Raw genomic sequence first — 17,393 nt, 5'->3', positions numbered from 1 at the left:
TAGTCACACTGTATGGCAGGTGCCTGTCCCACCTGACTGAGACTTCCCCCAACCCCGGGGGTTATCTTTGTTTAGCTGGTTCAACACCAAACCTTAAAAAGGGTCACGAAAGCTGCCGCATGAATGGATTTCATGTCCACCCACTTTATCCAGCTGCCTGTCTCGCTCAGCTTGAACACACACACACACACACACACACACACACACACACACTCATATCCACACACTCACCTGTGCATTCACCCCCATCACCCCCAGGAAGGCAGCTCTACTCATATACCAAAGCTCACTTTGGGCTGGCTAGAAGATAATCTATTTTTCAAGAGCATGTTGATTTCAAGGAAGGCGAGGGGGATTTCTCCCAAGATACTAATTAGACAAATCTCCATAGATGCAGGGATGAGAAGCAGAAATTTTGATGTGGTCGATTTGAAACCCTAAGAATTTGTCTTGCAGTACAAAATGTAAAAATCCTCTTTTCTAATAAACAAGTCACGAAAGCAAGAGACAGTCCTGATCCTCACCACATCCCCATTGCTCTCCACCTCCACCTCAGCCCCACCACTGCCACGTAAACGGTGGCAAAATTTCCATTTAGTGACACCAAAAGAGGTTCACTTTATATCATTAAGGGAGAAAAGCAGATTCCGGGCAGCGTGAATCACCTGATCCCATTTTGTTAAAAAGAAATAATTCAGGGGTACCTGGGTGGCTCAGTGGGTTAAACCTCCCACTCTCGGTTTCTTCCTCAGTCATGATGTCACTGTTTGTGAGATGGAGCCTACCTTGGGCTCTGCACTGACAGTGCAGAACCTGATTGGGATTCTCTCCACCCCCCCCCAGCCCCCACCCCCGGCCCTGCCCCCGCCCCTCCCCCACTCTGGGAAATTAAAAAAAAAGTTTTTAATGAGCATTTTTTGAAAGAAGTCACTTAAATCTATGTACTACGTATACACAATGTATACACATGCGTATACACCTGTGCTTATGTAAGTGTAGAACAGGCTGGAAGAGGATTCGTGAAGATATTAACAATGGTTTGATGGAGATTATGGACAGTTGGGGTTTTTTCTTTTTTCTTTAATTTACAAAGAACAAGGCTGTTGGTGAAAGAAAGAAAGAAAGAAAGAAAGAAAGAAAGAAAGAAAGAAAAAGCAATGAAGCGTTTTGTGTGGCAGGGCTACTTTGTGTCCATTTCCGGCCAGCCAGGTCTCCAGGTCCCTCCTCAAATAGGAAGCTGGGGTCTGGTCTCCCTGTGAGCAATGGCGGAGCCACGGAAGAAACTGCAGGCACTCGGAGAGTGCGAGGCCAGGGGATCTGGGAATCAGAAAACATATAGACCTGGCCCTGTGGGCGCCTTCTGCCAAATGACCCAAGGATGACCCACTTCAGGCCCAATCTGGGGTGTCGGGAACCCGGATCTCACCCACAGCCTCTCTCTCCCTCCCCTCACCACCACAGTCCTCGCGGTGGTGATCTCCAGCCCGCCTCCCGGGTGAAGGCAGGTGCCGCCCAAGACCCCAGCCGGCCAAAGAACAGATGCACAGGATCATCCCGGCCTTCCTCCACCCCGTTCACTGCCCCCACCCCTCTTCCTGCGGTGGAGTTTTTGTTTTAATTCATCTGAACTGGTTACAAAACCACACTCCCACGAATACATAAATAATGGATTGGGGAGGAGGAGGGCAATGTTTTAAAGAAATTCCCGCAGGGCCTGGCAAGGCAACAGCAAATGCATTTCTGCTGTATCATATTTAACTGTTTGCAAACTTCTGCCGGGAAGATGCGCAGCAGCTGCACAGACTCTCACGTCCTTTCCCTGCAGGGCCCTAGCGAGCCTTTCCTGGGGGAGGTGTTAAAGGGAGGGAGATGGTGTCAGCTCTCCGGGGCCGGGAAGACGGAGAGGGGAGTGAGAGGGTGTTTGTCGGGCTGCACTGCGCCCGACCAGGCTTCGCACAAGCCAAGCATCCACCGGGTTCCGGGCCCAGACTCCCACCGCCAGGCGAGGCCCCTTTAAGAGTCAGCGCGCGCCCCCGCCCCGCGAGCGCACACTTTCCCTAGCAACCGCCCCGGGGGAGGGGGAGGTCCTGGCAACGGCGCGCCGGCCCCGAGCGGTCACGTGACGGCCCGCAGCTGGAACACGAGCGCGCGCCCCGCCGCGCGCCCGCCCGCCGGGGCCTGTGCGCTGCGGCGCGTGCGCGAGCGGTGCAGCACCGGCCGCGGGAGCAGGGAGTATTATGGGCTGTGGGTGCCGCTGAGCAAGATGGAGCTGTCTGCAGTGGGCGAGCGGGTCTTCGCGGCCGAATCCATCATCAAACGGCGGATCCGAAAGGTGAGCCGCCTCCCGAGGTGGGACGCCTTGCCCGGCAGCCGGTGTCCGGGTCCGCGGCTCACCAGGGCGAAGCGGTCCCGCTAACCCGGGCCCTCTCGCCCACCCCCGCGCCACCGCCTCCTCGCGTCCCCGCATCCTCCCCACCCCCACTCCCCCCTTTTTTTCTTCTGTTTTTCAGGGACGCATCGAGTACCTGGTGAAATGGAAGGGGTGGGCCATCAAGTAAGTGCCGGCGGGATACAGGGGCAAGGGGGAAAGGGAGGCAACGGGGCCTTTTTTTTTTCCTGGTGGGGGGGTGCGCATGTTTGCTGCCTCGCATGTGCCTCTGCCCATTAGGTTTTCATTTTTATTTTGTGCATGTGTGACTCGGCAGGTACAGCACTTGGGAACCCGAGGAGAACATCCTGGACTCGCGGCTCATTGCAGCCTTCGAGCAGAAGTGAGTTTGGGGAGCTGGCAGGGGCGGCGGGGCCAAGGCTCGGCTGGGGCGCCGCGCGGGGAAGCGGGAGAGCGGGGAGGGCAGCGCGGAGTGGGGCCCGGGAAAGGGCTCTTTTTAACCTTTGGCGTTTCTCGGCCGCAGGGAGAGGGAGCGTGAGCTGTATGGGCCCAAGAAGAGGGGACCCAAACCCAAAACTTTCCTCCTGAAGGTAACCTGGCCCAGCCCCAGCAGCCCCCTCTCGGGCCCCTAGCCCTGGCGCAGCACGGGGCCTGCAAGGGAGGGACAGATCCGCGGCTGCCCAGGCAGGCGGACCTTTCCAGAGGGGCCCCAGCTGGGCAGAGGGTGGTTGTGAGCCCCCGAAGAGCCCCTGGCAGCCGGCCCTGGGCAGCTCCAGCTTCAGCCAGAGGGGCCTGGGAGTGGGAAGTGAGGGGGGAGGATAATCCTCGCTGAGAAAACAGAGTCTGGGCTGGCCAGCAGGGCTCCCGCATGGGGGGGGGGGGGTGGATGAGGCAGGTGGGGGCTGTCCACCTGAGGGGGTGGCAGGGAGGTTACTTCCACACGCTAGATGAAGGGAACCTTCATCGCCCCCAGCCCTGCTAAGGCTCTGCCTGGAATTCAAACCCAGCGGGGGAGAGTAAATGTGGCTTCCTTCAGGGCTGGGAACAGAAGAGGCATTTGGGGGCCACCTGCCTCCCTGCCCCCAGCTTCTTTCACTGTCAGGATTGGTTCTGCATGTCTCCCCTCCTCACTGGGGACTGCAGCTTGAATTTGACCTTAGATCACTTCGCTTTGAGTTTCTCACGGGCTGAGCCACTGGCTTACCCCCACCGCTGGCCGTTTCTGGACATTGTAATGAAGATGGGGCGGGGGGAGTGAAAGCATAGCACATTAGCCTCAGCAGGAGAGGGAGACCTAGGAAGGAAGCCATCTTAGGGTTCAGTTTGGGGTGGGGGGTGGTATTTTATTTTTCTCAGAACAGAGTCGGAAAGGGAAGGTGAGATGACCCTAGGACTCAGGCGAGACTGCAGGCAGGCCTCCCTGGGAAACCACAGTTGACCCAGTAGTGCTGAAGTTGCCTGGGGGCCCCAGCCTACCCTGACAGCCTGTGACTTTGTGGCGATTGGCTGAGTAAGGGCAGGGAGCGCTCTGCAGAGAAGAGAGACTCTGCCGAATGCAGGACCTTGGAATCTCCCATTTGCCCAAAAGGCCCCGTGAGGGTGGGGTGGGGCTGAAGAAGCCCAGACCAAAAGGTCTGTGCGTATACAAGGGTTTGGACTTAAAGCAGACACGAAAGACGCCTTAGCTTCCACCTGTTTCCACGATTCCTGTTCCCAACCTGCACACACTCCGGGATCCATGGAGGAGCACACTTAACCCTTGATGTTTCTTAGGAGGAGGGATGGGGCGGAGCAGCTGGAGGGCGGGTGGGCTGTGTGACAGGCTGTGAGCGCAGCTGGAGCACCCTCTAGCGGTGAAGTAATGACCGTGAGCTTGGATTCACAAAATGCCTTTTTTTTTTTCTTCGGTAGCCGTAGCTCCTGAGCTGGCTCTGGGCCTAACACAGTGCTGAGGCCCCTCATGGATTATCTCCTTTAATCCTCTCAACAACCCTATGAAGGAGTACCATTCCCATTACGCACATGAGCAAAATCAAGGCCCAGAGAGGGGAGGAGGCTTACGTGAGATGCCATCACCCGGCTTCCTGGCCTCCATTCCTGCTCCTTTCCTTCACCCCCGTCCCTCAGAGAGCACACGTCAGGTTAAGGGGACACGGTGGACACACACAGGAAACCATGATGGTCGCAGAGTTGGTGGGGCAGGGGGTGGAGAGGCAGATGGCGGGACCTTGACCTGGACCTTTACGACAGTGACCGTAGATATTTGCAAGGGGTGGTGGAGATCAGTTTGGTCCGGGGCCCGGGGCTCTGTGAGTCCCTGACAGGCGGTGTATCTGGGAGACAAAGTATTCTCAGCACTTACTTTCTGCTCCGGAACCGTTCTGAAGGAAACGGGAGCCCATGAGGTAGGTTGTCGTCCCCATTTCATAGGAAAACTGAGGCCACGGCGGTTGTGTAACTGGCCCACGGTCACAGAGAGTCGGTGGTAGAGTCCAGGTCTCGAACCTTCTGTGCTGTCTGTAATACCTGCCAACCCTCAGAGCCGTGCCTGTCACCGGCCAGAACGGAGTAAACACATTGGCCGTGGGTACCATTTTTCATTCACGGGCCAGACCCAGGTCCCACCTTCAGTGAATTCTCAACCACCTGGGGGAGGGGGAGAGGAGGGGGAAAGGGTAAACGGGTCCCCTTCCAAACAAAAGATACATATATATGTTGAGAAGTTACAAAGTAAGAAACGTTTCCCATAAAAAGTTTGGAAACCCCGCTCCGCAGGGACCCTCGCCACTGGATGTGGGCAGAGCCACGATGACAGAGGTCTGGGAGCTCAGGCAGCATGCGGATGGCATAAATGCTGGCCCCCTCCCCCCAGGGTGCTGACCCCTCCCCCCCCCTGCCCAGGGCGGGGACAGAAAGAGTGGAGATTCCCCTGGAGCTCCCTTGGGGATGAACTTGCAAAAGACCCTGCTTGCCAGGCGAGGAAAAAGGCTAGCTTTCTCCTGCCTTTGTCTGAGGAGGGATAGGAGGAGACCAGTCCCTGGTTCCACTGGCTGGTGCACAGGAGGAGCTGGCCACCCTGGTCCCGGGCATTCTAGGCCGTGTGTGCTGCCACCTAGTGCCCGGAGGGACTGTTGGCCAAGCAGCCCTCAGGAGACCCCCCCCCCCCCCCCCCCCCCCCCCCCCCCCCCCGGCGTGGCCAGGAGGGCCATGTGGCGTTGAAGCGTGTTTCCACCACCTTCTAAAGACGCTCCTCGCTAATGCAGTGAAGAAGTCCGCAAACCCCGCTTCTGGGCAGTTGTGGTCAAATACGATGTAGTTTTGCCTGAGGGGCACACAGGCTACCTCGCAGGGACTGGCTAAGTGTCTAGTGCTGTGCGGTGGGATGTAGAGAGACCCCAAACTACAGGTCTCACTCTTGCGGAGCTCACGGGCCAACCGTGGGAATGTGTCCTCCCTCTCGGCCCACCCAGGTTGGAGGAGACACAGCCTAGCGCGTCTCCCCCACCGGGAGCCAAGGTATCTGTAGGTGACAGTTCTGTCATCGCCTCCGCTCTCTCCAGCCATTGCTTTCAGTCCCTTGCCCGCTACATCCTCCCACTGCTGGGCTGTCTGCTCCCAGTGTTTGTCTTAGTGGCGTCCGTGCGGCAGGCCACGGGGCCTCTGCAGCAGCCTGGGGCGTGTCAGGCTCAGAAGGGACCACGGCTCCCTCCTGCTTAGGCTTCATCCTCCAAGACGGGCCCGTGCGCCTGATCTCTGCTCCTCTAGGCCCCGTACGTCCTTTCTTACATTGAGTCTTTCTTACATTGAGTCGGTCACCCAGTGTCATAACTGCCTGTGACCTGTCCTCTCCATGGGGGGCAGCCCCTAGGGAAGAGGCTGCGGTTATAGTTCCAGCCCCAAGCAGCTGGCTTGTGACTAGTGTTTTGTTAGTGAAGGAAGGATTGGCCATGGAGGACGGTCTTGATGGCCTCGTGAGTCCCTTGCCCTGAACTTGAGGACTCTGGGGGCCCTGCCACACCCCACATCTTCAGTGAGGTGAGCTCCTACAGAGCCCTGGGGCCTTACACGCCTCACACCTGGGAGTGCAGCTGAGCCCGGCAGCCGGGGACATTTTTCGCTGGCCCCACAGACTCACTCAGCCATCCAGCCCTCAGGCCACCTTGGCACGGATTCGGAGCTGTTCCCACCTCTTGGTTCATCCCCACCAAACCCATGTCTCGCTGGGGTGGGTTCCAACCGAGGCTTTGGGTGCCGGCTTTGGAATTCACTGGCACGGATTTGCTCGGACCCAGGCCTTGAGCCAGATCCTGGGCAGACATGAGTCAGACCCGGGAAGGGAAGGACAGCATACAGGAGGGCATATGCGAGCATAAAGGAGGGGCTGAGAGCTAAGGATCTGTCCCCGGGGTGATGATCAGCTGGGGAGGCAAATCCAAACTGGAAGTGTAGCCCGTTCAGAGACAGGGCACAGAGCATTTGGGACCCTGCGAGTAGGTCAGTGGCGTTGGGGTGTGGAGTGAAGCAGGGAGGAGCCTCCCCCTTCTTTCTGTCCCCGAGTATCGGTCTGCGGAGGGGTGCCAGGCTAGGCTGGGATCCTTCACCGAGCAGAGTTGGTCCGGGGCTTCTGAGCAAAGGGTGTGCTTTCCAGGTCGTGTCCTGATCGAGGACACTCCTCTGTGTCAGCAAGGGCAGCCCCCGCCCTATCTGTCCCAGGGCCCCACCGCCAAGCCGTGGCGGGCCCTGACGGGGGTGCGACCTGCTTTCAGGCCTCGTGCACTTTGCTTCACCTGTCCGAATGGGCTTCCTTTTATCTCTAAGCTGGGGTCGGGAGCACAGCTGATTCTCTGAAGGGCTCGCAGGGTAGCGTAACGGGACCGTACTCGTGGGTGGCTGGCGCAGGAGCACCCGGAGGAGGTCAGCAGGAAGCCGAGCCCCCGCTCAGCCCTTCCCTCTGCCCCACAGGCGCGAGCCCAGGCTGAGGCCCTCCGCATCAGTGACGTGCATTTCTCTGTCAAGCCAAGTGCCAGCGCCTCCTCGCCCAAGCTGCACTCCAGCGCGGCCGTGCACCGGCTCAAGAAGGACATCCGCCGCTGCCACCGCATGTCCCGCCGCCCGCTGCCCCGCCCGGACCCCCAGGGAGGCAGCCCTGGCCTGCGCCCACCCATCTCCCCTTTCTCTGAGACGGTGCGCATCATCAATCGCAAGGTGAAGCCTCGGGAGCCCAAGCGAAACCGCATCATCCTGAACCTGAAGGTGATCGACAAGGGCACGGGTGGAGCGGGCACCGGGCAGGGGGCAGGAGCCCTCGCTCGCCCCAAAGTCCCCTCCAGGAACCGCGTCATCGGCAAAAGCAAGAAGTTCAGCGAGAGCATCCTGCGCACCCAGATCCGCCACATGAAGTTCGGCACCTTCGCGCTGTACAATAAGCCCCCGCCCGGCCCTCCGCCTCCCCCGCCAGCGGGCAAGGCCGACCCTGCCGCCTCCCCGGGCCCCGGGCTGCTGCTGGCGGCCCCCGCCGCCCCCTATGACGCCCGCAGCTCCAGCTCCTCCGGCTGCCCCTCCCCGGCACCGCAGTCCTCCTCCGACCCCGATGACGCGCCCCCCAAGCTGCTCCCTGAGACCATGAGCCCATCCGCTCCCGACTGGCGTGAGCCTGAGGTGCTCGACCTGTCCATCCCTCCCGAGGTGGCGGCCACCAGCAAGAGGGTGCCTCCCGACGTCACGGCTGCCACGGGCCAGGCGCCTCCCGTGGCCCCTGAGCCTGCCGGCGCCTCCTCTGAGCCCGAAGCTGGGGACTGGCGCCCCGAGATGTCACCCTGCTCCAACGTGGTCGTCACCGATGTCACCAGCAACCTTCTGACAGTCACTATCAAGGAATTCTGCAACCCTGAGGATTTCGAGAAGGTGGCTACTGGGGTAGCAGGTGCCACTGGGGGTGGTGGCGGCAGCGGGGTGAGCAAGTGAAGGGGCTCCACCGAGGTGGGGGGGGGGGGGCTGGGGGGGCCCTCCTGCCCAGAGCCCTGCTCTTGCCCCCACCCCTGCCCTCAGACACCTCTGCCCGTGCTTTGCTTGTTTCAGATGGCTCGGTGTTGACCCCGGGAGGGGGCTGGGCGGTTGGAACCCCCCGAAGCCTGGGGGAGCGGCCGTCCCGGAATGGATTTGGGCCGGGGTGGGGCCAGGGCACTCAGAAGTCCTCCTCCTTGTCTCTTGGCACCCTCCCAGCCCATGCATGGTGGGGCCCGCTGGGGGGCTCCTGGGGAGCCCCGGAACCCAGAGTTGGCTGCCTCCTCCACATCCCGCTCTCTCTCCCCCGGCTTGCTTCCAGCTCGCGCACACAGCATCTGATTTCTCGGTGCTAACCCGGCAGCTGCGGGGCCCCTTAGGAGACCCCTTCCCCGTATGGGCACTGCCTCTTTCCTTCCCCCAGATGCCTGGGCAGGAGGGGCAGGGATGGCAAAGCCCAGACAGAGGTTGAGGTGAGGCCAGCTTCGGCCCCTCCCTCCATATCAACGAATGCAGCAGGAGCTGGACCGGAGGCCTGGGTCTTCCTGCCCGCTTTTGGCCAAGACCCAAGCAGGTCCCCTTAGGCTCCACCCCACCCAGTCTCTTTCCCAATCCCCATCTCAAAGGTGGGAGGGACTGGCAGGGACCTCCCCTTGCCACAGCCTCCTAGCATCTTTAAAGGCCCCTTCAGTTCTCCACCAAAGGTGCTACAAGAACCTGCTGTAGAAACTACCGGCTGGCGCACTCCTCTGCCGCCCCTTGGCGTGTCTGTGCGCCTACGCATATGTGCGCTGGGCCCGGGCTTTCAGGCGGCCCCCTTGACGGTTCCACGGAATAGCGTCGTCGAAGGCCTGGACCTTTCCTTGCCCAGACCTGGCCCGGGCCTCAAGGAGTTTGCTGTGAGGCCACAGGCTGATCCCCTCAGCCCCCCAGTGCTGGTGTGTGTGCCCCCAAGCCCTCCTCCTCGGGGTGGTGGGCGCAACCAGCCGGGCCTCTGCTGCAGACACGGCATGGTGAGGACTGAGGTGGAAGGGGGAGACCCCCGCCGGGGCCATCCCCTTCTTCCCCCGTCCCTGGGGTGGGAGGGAGGGGCGGAGGAGGGGGAGAGGAAGCCTGGAAACCATTCTGGGGGTGGGGGTGGGGGGCCTCCGGCTTCGCCCGCCCCCTCCCTCTCTCTTGCGTCCGACTGCTGAGGCTTCCTCCCAGCACAGCCTGCTCGAAGCTGTGGGTAGCTCCGGGCCATGCCAATGGCCATCCATGCCAATGGCAGAGACCCACCCCAGCTTTCGGCCGGGCACTGGGAGGGCAGGCAGGCCAAAGGGGGCGACCAAAGAGGGGGCCTGTGTTCTTTGGGAGGGGGAGGGTGGGCGAGACCAGGGCTCCCGTGCCCTGCGGGAGGCCACCCTGCCGGCCGGCCCCGGCTGTCAGTCTGGCCTGAATGGCCTGTCCCTGCACGTCGCCCAGGGGAGCTTCGTGGTGTGCGCGGCCAGGGGTGTGTCAGCCCAGAAGCGCGATGGCAAAAGGTGGTCGAAGGAGGCGGAAAGGGAATCCTGTTAGGTAGCAAATGCCTTTGCCCGAAGTACAGGAGGACTCGTTCTTCCGAATCTCCGTGCGGGGGGCTGTGGCGTGGCCCCCGTCCCTCCCCACCCCAGGATGTAGAACAGGGGCCCTCACAGGGTTTGGGGGGCTGGCACTCCTAGACCCTCCCCACCCTGCCCTTTGTGTCGGCTCTGTGGCCGTCCAAGTGCCAATTGGCTTCCCCCCTCCCCAAAGAAGGGCTGGTATCTCTCCTCTGTCCTCGGAGGGGACTCCCCCCCCCCCCCCGACCCGACCCCTCACCCCGGGTGAACGACCACCTGGGTGCCAGTTACAGGTGTTTCCAGAGACCATAGAAATGTGTTTTCCTGAGAGTCCGTGTCATTCGTGACTTTTTTTTGTAAAGAAGTCGTGTTTTCAGAGGTGATTTTATGACAGGAAAGTGAAAGAGTTAGTTTTGCAGAAAAACAAAAAACAAAAAAAGAGGAAAAAAAAAAGAAATAGAAAAAAATATCGTGGGATTCCTATGGGGCTGGGGCGGGAGCGGGGGGGAGAGAAAGAGATATTTAAAGAAAAACTAGTGAAGCAATGATTGCACAGGCGAGGTGGCAATGTTAGGAACCGGGGACGGAAACCCAGACCCGGCTGCCGGTCCCTGGGGTCCCTGCTCTCTCTCCTTGGCCCGAGGTGGGGAGGCCTCCCTCCTGTCCTGGGCCCACACTCCACACCCACCCTCCTTCAAAGGGAAGGAAGACAGCTGTCCCCAAGGGAACTAGCCAGAACTGCAGGGGCCCGGGGCTTGGAGCCCACGCTTGGGGAGGGTGGGGGTCAGCGGGAGCCCCACTGTTGTGTCATCGGTGACTTTCTCCAGGAAGGCTGGTGAGTGGATACAGTTGGGTTCCTTGCTCTCTTCCGTTTGGTTGCCAGCGTGTCCCGTCCTCTGGTCCCTCCCTCCCCATCACCCCAAAGACCGTGACGCCCCTGAGTTTGCCTGGCCGGGTGGGGGTTGCAGGCTTCAGGAAGAAGGAGCTGTAGACTCCGGGAGAATCTTAGGCGGTGATCCAGAGGGACTGGGGGTGACCATGGGGGGAAGGGAATGCCTGCCCCTGCCCCTCCGCCGCGTGGCCCCACCCCACCTCCGCACACGCAGAGGCACACGCGCACGCTGCTTCGAGGTGGGCACCTCCCCTGGGGGGGTCTAGGTGGGCACAGGGTCCAGAGCAAGCGGAGCCCTCCTGCCTCTCCGAGGGTGGCTCTGAGCGGGAAACCCATAACCCCCCCCACACACACACACACTCTTGCACGAATCAGCCTTCTCCGGGCCCTCCCTCTCCCCTTGCTGCTTTTCCGTTTACCTAACTACCAAGCAGAAGTCGCGTTCTGGTTCGCTTTATTTTTATATGTGAAATATCCCTCAAAGCCCGATCTCTTCCCATGTTCAGTAGCGGTTGGGGCATCGGTCATTCTCCCCTCAATGCCACCTCCTCCTCCCCGCCCACGTGTCATAGGAAACAGGTGAGGTCCCGTGTCTCTGGTTTGAGATGGGAAGTTGGGACACCTCCGTCTTCATTTCCGTCTCCGACCCTGAGCGTGCCCTTCTGTGAAATGGGTGTATTGGGCGGCAAGGCCTCTTCGTAAAGCACCGCTGGCGTCCAGGCAGCTGCTGAGGATCCGGTGGCGGTCGAGGTTGCTGGCACTGGGGCCTCTAGCTTCCCACAGCCCCCTTTCATTCTTGCCCCCCGAAGGGGCCCGGGGCAAAATGAGCTGCATCCCTCCACTGCTCTGGAAAGAAGGGCTGATCAAGGCCCGACGTCAGTGTGAGGTGGGCGGAGAGCGCCCCACTTAAGAGACCTGGAAACTAGGGCCCCATGAGGCAAAGCTGCTTCGCGGGGTGAAGCGCCCAGCTGCCCTGGTATTTTGGGAAAAGCCCCTTCCAAAGGTGGGGGCCTGGGTGCCGAAGCTGCTAGAGAGCTGGCCGGCTCCCCGCTGCCGGGCCGTCTGGGCAAGAGGTCCGCCCCAAGGAGGAAGCAGTTAGGTCAGAGCGGTTGGGTCATCACCAGCCTCTTCAGCCTCTGCGGGGACCCGAGTGGACATACCACCTTTTCTCACCTTTCTGGGTTTTGTTGGTTTTTTGGGTTGGGGTGGGTTTTGGGGGCTTTGTTTTGTTGTTGTTGTTGTTGGTTTGGGGGGGGGGGTTGGTTCTTTTTTTTTTTTTTTTTTTTTTTTTTTTTTGCACTTGGCCCACGCCAGACAGTGGAGCCCCACATGGTCAGTTCCACTTTCCGGCTCCCATGCACTAGCCCAAGGCAGCCTCTTGGGGGCTTGTATGGTTTAAGGAATCACTTTGAAAAAGACAAGGAAAGTGTTTAAAGGTTTCTGTTTTTTTTCTGTCTGCATCTCCTCTCAGATTCAGAAAGGAGGTTGGGGCTAAAACCAGGAGCCTGTCTCCCTCGCCTGCCTCCGTCTGGCTGACAGTCACCAACATGCCGAACTAGGGTGACAGGCCGAGCGGGGACAGAGGACCCCAGCTCCCAGGCCTGCGGGGTCTCCCTGCCCCACCTTGAAGGAGTTGGTACCCCACTCCGAGCGGCGAGTGAGCGCCAACTGTATGCAGAGCTTCAGTTAGGTAAAGGGAGGCTGATGGTGTCACGGGGGGACCCCTTGCGAGAGGTCAAGGTAGAAAGAACGGGTTCTGGGGCCTTTCCCTGGCTGTTGGGTGGAGTGCAGATGGGCACTTTTTGTTTCTTCTAATTTAAAAACACAAAGGCCTAAAGAAACGTATCGTATGATTTTTTTTTTTTTTTTTTTTTTTAGTTTTTGAAAAGCTCATTGAATGAACTGTGCACGAATGAATTCTATATATATAAAAATATACGTATATAGCTCTATATCTGGGGAGGGGCGCGGTCTCTTTTCTCTCTCATTTTAAAAATGAAGTGTTGTTGCCTTTGTCTGTGGTTCAACCATCCAGCTCCCAGCTGGCTAAACTTTGCCTCCAGTGGTGAAAGAGAGGGAACCAGAAATGGAGCCCCCACCCCCACGCGGGGGTGGGGCTCCCAGTCCACCTGCCCCCTCCCCGAGGTGGCGGGTGGAGAAGACGGCTCGTTTTGGGTGTGGGTTTCGGTTCTGTTCTGGATTCGGTTGTTTCTGGGCCGGGGGGAGGGGGGTCTGTGCCGATTACTCTCGTCTTGTACGTTTCGTTCTGCTGCTTTTCAATGTTGTATCAATGCCAGGAAGGGGGAGTGAAAAGCCTCTTTTGCCCCCCAAATAAATTGTCACATTCCGAAGCAAACGTCCGGCCCCTACAGTGGGCGTGTGTCTGTCTCATTTCTAACAGGCTGTGACTGTGGCCTTTAAAAGCATCAGGCCTGGAGCACCTGGGTGGCTCAGTCGGTTGAGCATCTGACTTCTGCTCAGGTCACACGATGTCGCGGTTTGGGAGTTCGAGCCCGAGTCAGGCCCTGTGCTCAGAGCCTGGAGCCTGCCTTGGATTCTGTGTCTGTCTGCCTCCCTCCCTCCCTCTTTCTTTCTCTGTCCCTTCTCCTCCTGTGTGCTCTCTCCCTCTCTCTCTCTCGAAATAATAAATGAATAAACTTTAAAAAAATAAATAAAAGCATCAGGCCAGGGGTGCCTGGGCCACTTGGTTGGTTAAGTATCCGATCTTGATCTCAGCTCAGGTCTTGATCTCAGGAACATGAGGTCAAGCCCCATATTGGGCTCCGTTCTGGGCATGAAGCCTACTTTTAAAAAACATCTCAGGGGCGCCTGGGTGGCGCAGTCGGTTAAGCGTCCGACTTCAGCCAGGTCACGATCTCGCGGTCCGTGAGTTCGAGCCCCGCGTCGGGCTCTGGGCTGATGGCTCAGAGCCTGGAGCCTGTTTCCGATTCTGTGTCTCCCTCTCTCTCTGCCCCTCCCCCGTTCATGCTCTGTCTCTCTCTGTCCCAAAAATAAATAAACGTTGAAAAAAAAATCTCAAACAAGTCCCACCAAAACGTCAGGGCCTCTCCTGCTACAGGGGAGGAGAGGGGCTGCTGCCCCTCCAGCTGTGGCCCGTTTTGGAGCTCGCCACCTCCCACCCTCCTTCCACCCCACCACCTGCCAGTGAACTGAGCTGGAGGGGAGGACCCTACACAGGTAAGGCTGGTAAGGCTGAGGTGTTGCCACTTTCCGAACCTGGAGAAGGCCAGGCAGGCGGGCACGGGGGAGGGGGAGGTCCCTCCACTGCCCACTCCCCACTTGGAATCACAGTGGCTGCAGCGGAGGGGTCTGTAGGGCTGCGTCCCTAACAAGTTTCTTGCCACAGAGCTTGGGAGAGGAGCAGCCACGAGGAGCCCTCTCCCCACGGCCTCACGGGTTCAAGAGCAGCGGCCCCAGGCAAACCCAAACCTTCTTCAAGGGCCTGTCGCTCTGCTCCTGAGCCATACCTGTGTCCATCCATTGCCCCCCGTTTGCGGGGCCTTGAGCAGGTGTCCCCCCCAATCCTCCCCTCCTACAGCACCCCCACCCCCTTATGAAACCCCTGGTGTCTCGCCTCTCAGATGTCTCCCCACCCTGCACAGTCCCCACCAGTCCCGCCCGGTCTTTGGCAAAGCCTCTCTGGTCTGCCAGCCTCCGTTCCTACCCGCGCTCCCCCTACTTCCTCCACATGAGTGCCACTGGGGGCTGGCGGCCCCTGCCTCAGGCCTCTTGGGAGCCCACTGTCCTCAGGATCGTGTCCCGAGTCAGGATCATGTCCCGAGTCGTCCACCTGGCAGCCTGCCAAGGTGCTCTCCCCTCCCACCCTGGCGCCTCTCCAGGTGCCTCCCAGGCCCCCACCTGTGGGTTTGTCCCCCCAGGTCCCTAAGGGCGGGGCCGCGTCTCAGCCCAACGCCTGAGACACAGACGCTAGGCCCTCCATTGGTCGTTTCTCTAATTGTCACCAAGGGTCCACCTCCCACTGGGGTCGGTGAGGCTGGGGAGTGGCCGAGCAGCAGACCTGGGGCCCCAGTGCGACTCATCCAGCTGGTCCCCGGCCGGCAGGGCAAATGGGAGTGTGTCCCTGGCAGGCAGATGGGTGGGAAGGTGGGTGAGGGCTGGCCCTCCTCCGTGGCACCTCCTCCACGCCACCTGCTCATCTGGCCAGCGCACCTGCTACCCGCGGAGCACCAGTGAGTGCTTTACTGGCTCCCTTCACCCCTTCCCCTCCCCTCTCCCGGCTTCCCCTCCCCCTCAAATGAGGAGCTGTGTCATTTGCCTGAAGTCATACTGCCCTCAGTAGGAGAGGGGGCTTTGCTCCAGACTCCCGCCTTCAAGCCCCACGCTCTCTGGGACCGGTAACAAGAGTGTGCCCTCGTGAGGCGGGTGCGTTCAGAGATTTAGAGTCCCTGCTGTCTCTCGTCGCAAGCCGTGCCATTGCTTAGCTTCAGTGTCTTAGTTGCTGGTGAGTGAGTGTGACCACAACGGCTTCTCAAGGAGGACTGGAGGGTTCGTTCTGGGGGCGGGGGGGGGGGGCACCACGCAAGTCCTCTCAGAGGGCAGGCTTTGCTGTTTGAAGTGCGTCAGGGTCACTGTTGGAACACCAACAGTGTTCATCTGCCCGGTGATGCCTGACCTAGCCCCCCCCCCCCACCCTTACCTACTATTCGTGGGCCTCTCCAGGGGTACGGGTCAGCCACGAGGTGCCGGGATGGGGCGAGAACAAGCATGCACAATTACTCTGTCATTTTTTCAAAGCTGTAAGGGCAGCGGTTTTTCTGCCCTTGTCAAGCGCTGTCTGAAGTGAAGGGTGGAGGGGGGGAGTGGTCAGCGTGGTTGCATCCAGACGGCAAGACCCCCTCAGGCCAGATCGCAGGCCTGGGTGCCCGTGGCACCCTCTTTGTTCAGGCTGCTGGCTTCTGCGAGTTCACACTTCAAAGAGGGCTCTGGCTCCGAGAGCTCAAGGCCGCCTGGTCCACACAGGGGGTCTGCAAAGGAAGCCAGGGCTGAGGCACCTCTCCCTCCCCCCTCCCCCAGACATCCACAGGCTCTGGGCATCTCCAGTCACAGGAGGGATGAAGCAGGAAGGAACCCTGGTGAGCGAGAATGAGGCCGGGACACAGCTGAGGCTGTGGGGTTGGTTGGAAGTGGCCGGAGTTGAGAGAGATTTGGAATATTGGATATTTTGTCATTGGCTTAGATACTTAGAGTTACTAGCTAAGGCAGAGCAAACATTCCTTTAAATGCCCAGCTGAGCTTCCAAAACACTGAAGAAATCCCCGGGGATCATAAACAAAGAAGAAGCCAAACTCAGAGTGCTAGGCAGATGCCAATCCTTAACCCTGCAGGGTGGGTCTGCGGATGACCCAGGGTCAGGTGTGGGGAGGCGTTGGCCTTTGCTGGCCTTCGGTGACCAAGGAGCCTATTTTACATCTATACAGGGACGGGGAGACAAGGCCTTGAGCCTTTGCCAGAAGAAATTTCAAACCAAGACACCCAAATAAGGCATATCCTCAATGAAAAGGCAAATGGAGGAGAAAAATCACCCTTCCGCAAAAACAAAAAAAAAAAGTTGTCAGAGAAGTTGTTTCTAGCTCTGTTGGAAAAAATGAAACTGAAGTCTTCCCCCGAGAAGTTGTAACTCCAGAACTTCCCTAACGCACATTTGAGATTTGGATTTGTGTTATCCACACGCTCCCAGAACTCCCAAGTCTGGTAATTAGCACACAAAGCCAATGTGGCCGTGGGTTATACCCACAGAGAGGTGGCAATAGCAGACGCAAGGCTGCCCCGGGGGGGGGGGGGGGGGGGGGGGGGACATTCCCACAGTAAAAGCCACATGGGAGGCTCACGGATAAAACAGGAGCTTGCCACCCAAAATTACAAGACCTACAGAGAAGCAACCCATGAAGACACACAGCAGAATGACAAACGGCCCGTACAGACTCCTACATCAAACACGTCATTTTCAAGCACACACCGAAGATTTCCAGACATGGCCGTGTATGTCGCGTGGTAACGAGAGACAGCAACTCCCAATAAATTTCAAGAAATTGTCACCGCAGCCCACGTTATCGTTAAATTACAAATCAATAGCCAAAAGAGAACTGAAAACCCAAGGCTCGTCTACTTGGATAGTAACCCAGATCTCTCGTTCCCCTTCCCCTGGATCTTGCTCCCTGCCCAAACTTCTGAAATCTCTAGAAAAAAGAGACTCAGGATGAATGTGAAACCGTGAATAGAAGGCAGACACACACGGGAGGCGTGCGGCCAATCTGAGTCAGAGCTGGATGGGAACAGGTCCCCCCTGGTCCCTCTAGACGGAATATGACCTTCATTAGAGCAGAAGACCAAAGCGTTCTCTGTTCCTTCCAAAGGCTGAGCTCACAATGTGACAAAGACGGGAGCCTCTATTTAAGCGACAGCTGCTAGCAGTCAGCCTTTAGGAGCCAGAGGGAGCCATCTATGCAGAGCCGGGATGGGCTGGTGGAAATGGGACAAAGCAGGTGCC

At 59.0% G+C, this 17,393-nt stretch overlaps 1 protein-coding gene across 1 annotated transcript; it reads left to right on the top strand.

Moving 5' to 3' along the window:
- The first annotated feature begins 2,184 nt into the window (after positions 1–2,184).
- On the top strand, positions 2,185–11,948 carry CBX6 (chromobox 6). Its single transcript, XM_047866542.1, has 5 exons — positions 2,185–2,332; positions 2,511–2,554; positions 2,706–2,771; positions 2,913–2,979; positions 7,352–11,948. Exons 1-5 carry the CDS (start codon positions 2,264–2,266, stop codon positions 8,351–8,353), a joined length of 1,248 nt encoding a protein of 415 aa, XP_047722498.1. The 5' UTR covers positions 2,185–2,263; the 3' UTR covers positions 8,354–11,948.
- Positions 11,949–17,393: the final 5,445 nt, after the last annotated feature.

This window comes from Prionailurus viverrinus, chromosome B4 (assembly GCF_022837055.1).
Source record: "Prionailurus viverrinus isolate Anna chromosome B4, UM_Priviv_1.0, whole genome shotgun sequence".
NCBI classification, from domain to species: domain Eukaryota; kingdom Metazoa; phylum Chordata; class Mammalia; order Carnivora; family Felidae; genus Prionailurus; species Prionailurus viverrinus.
Note: the sequence above shows the minus strand (reverse complement) of the source record. Positions and strands in the feature narration are given on the sequence as shown.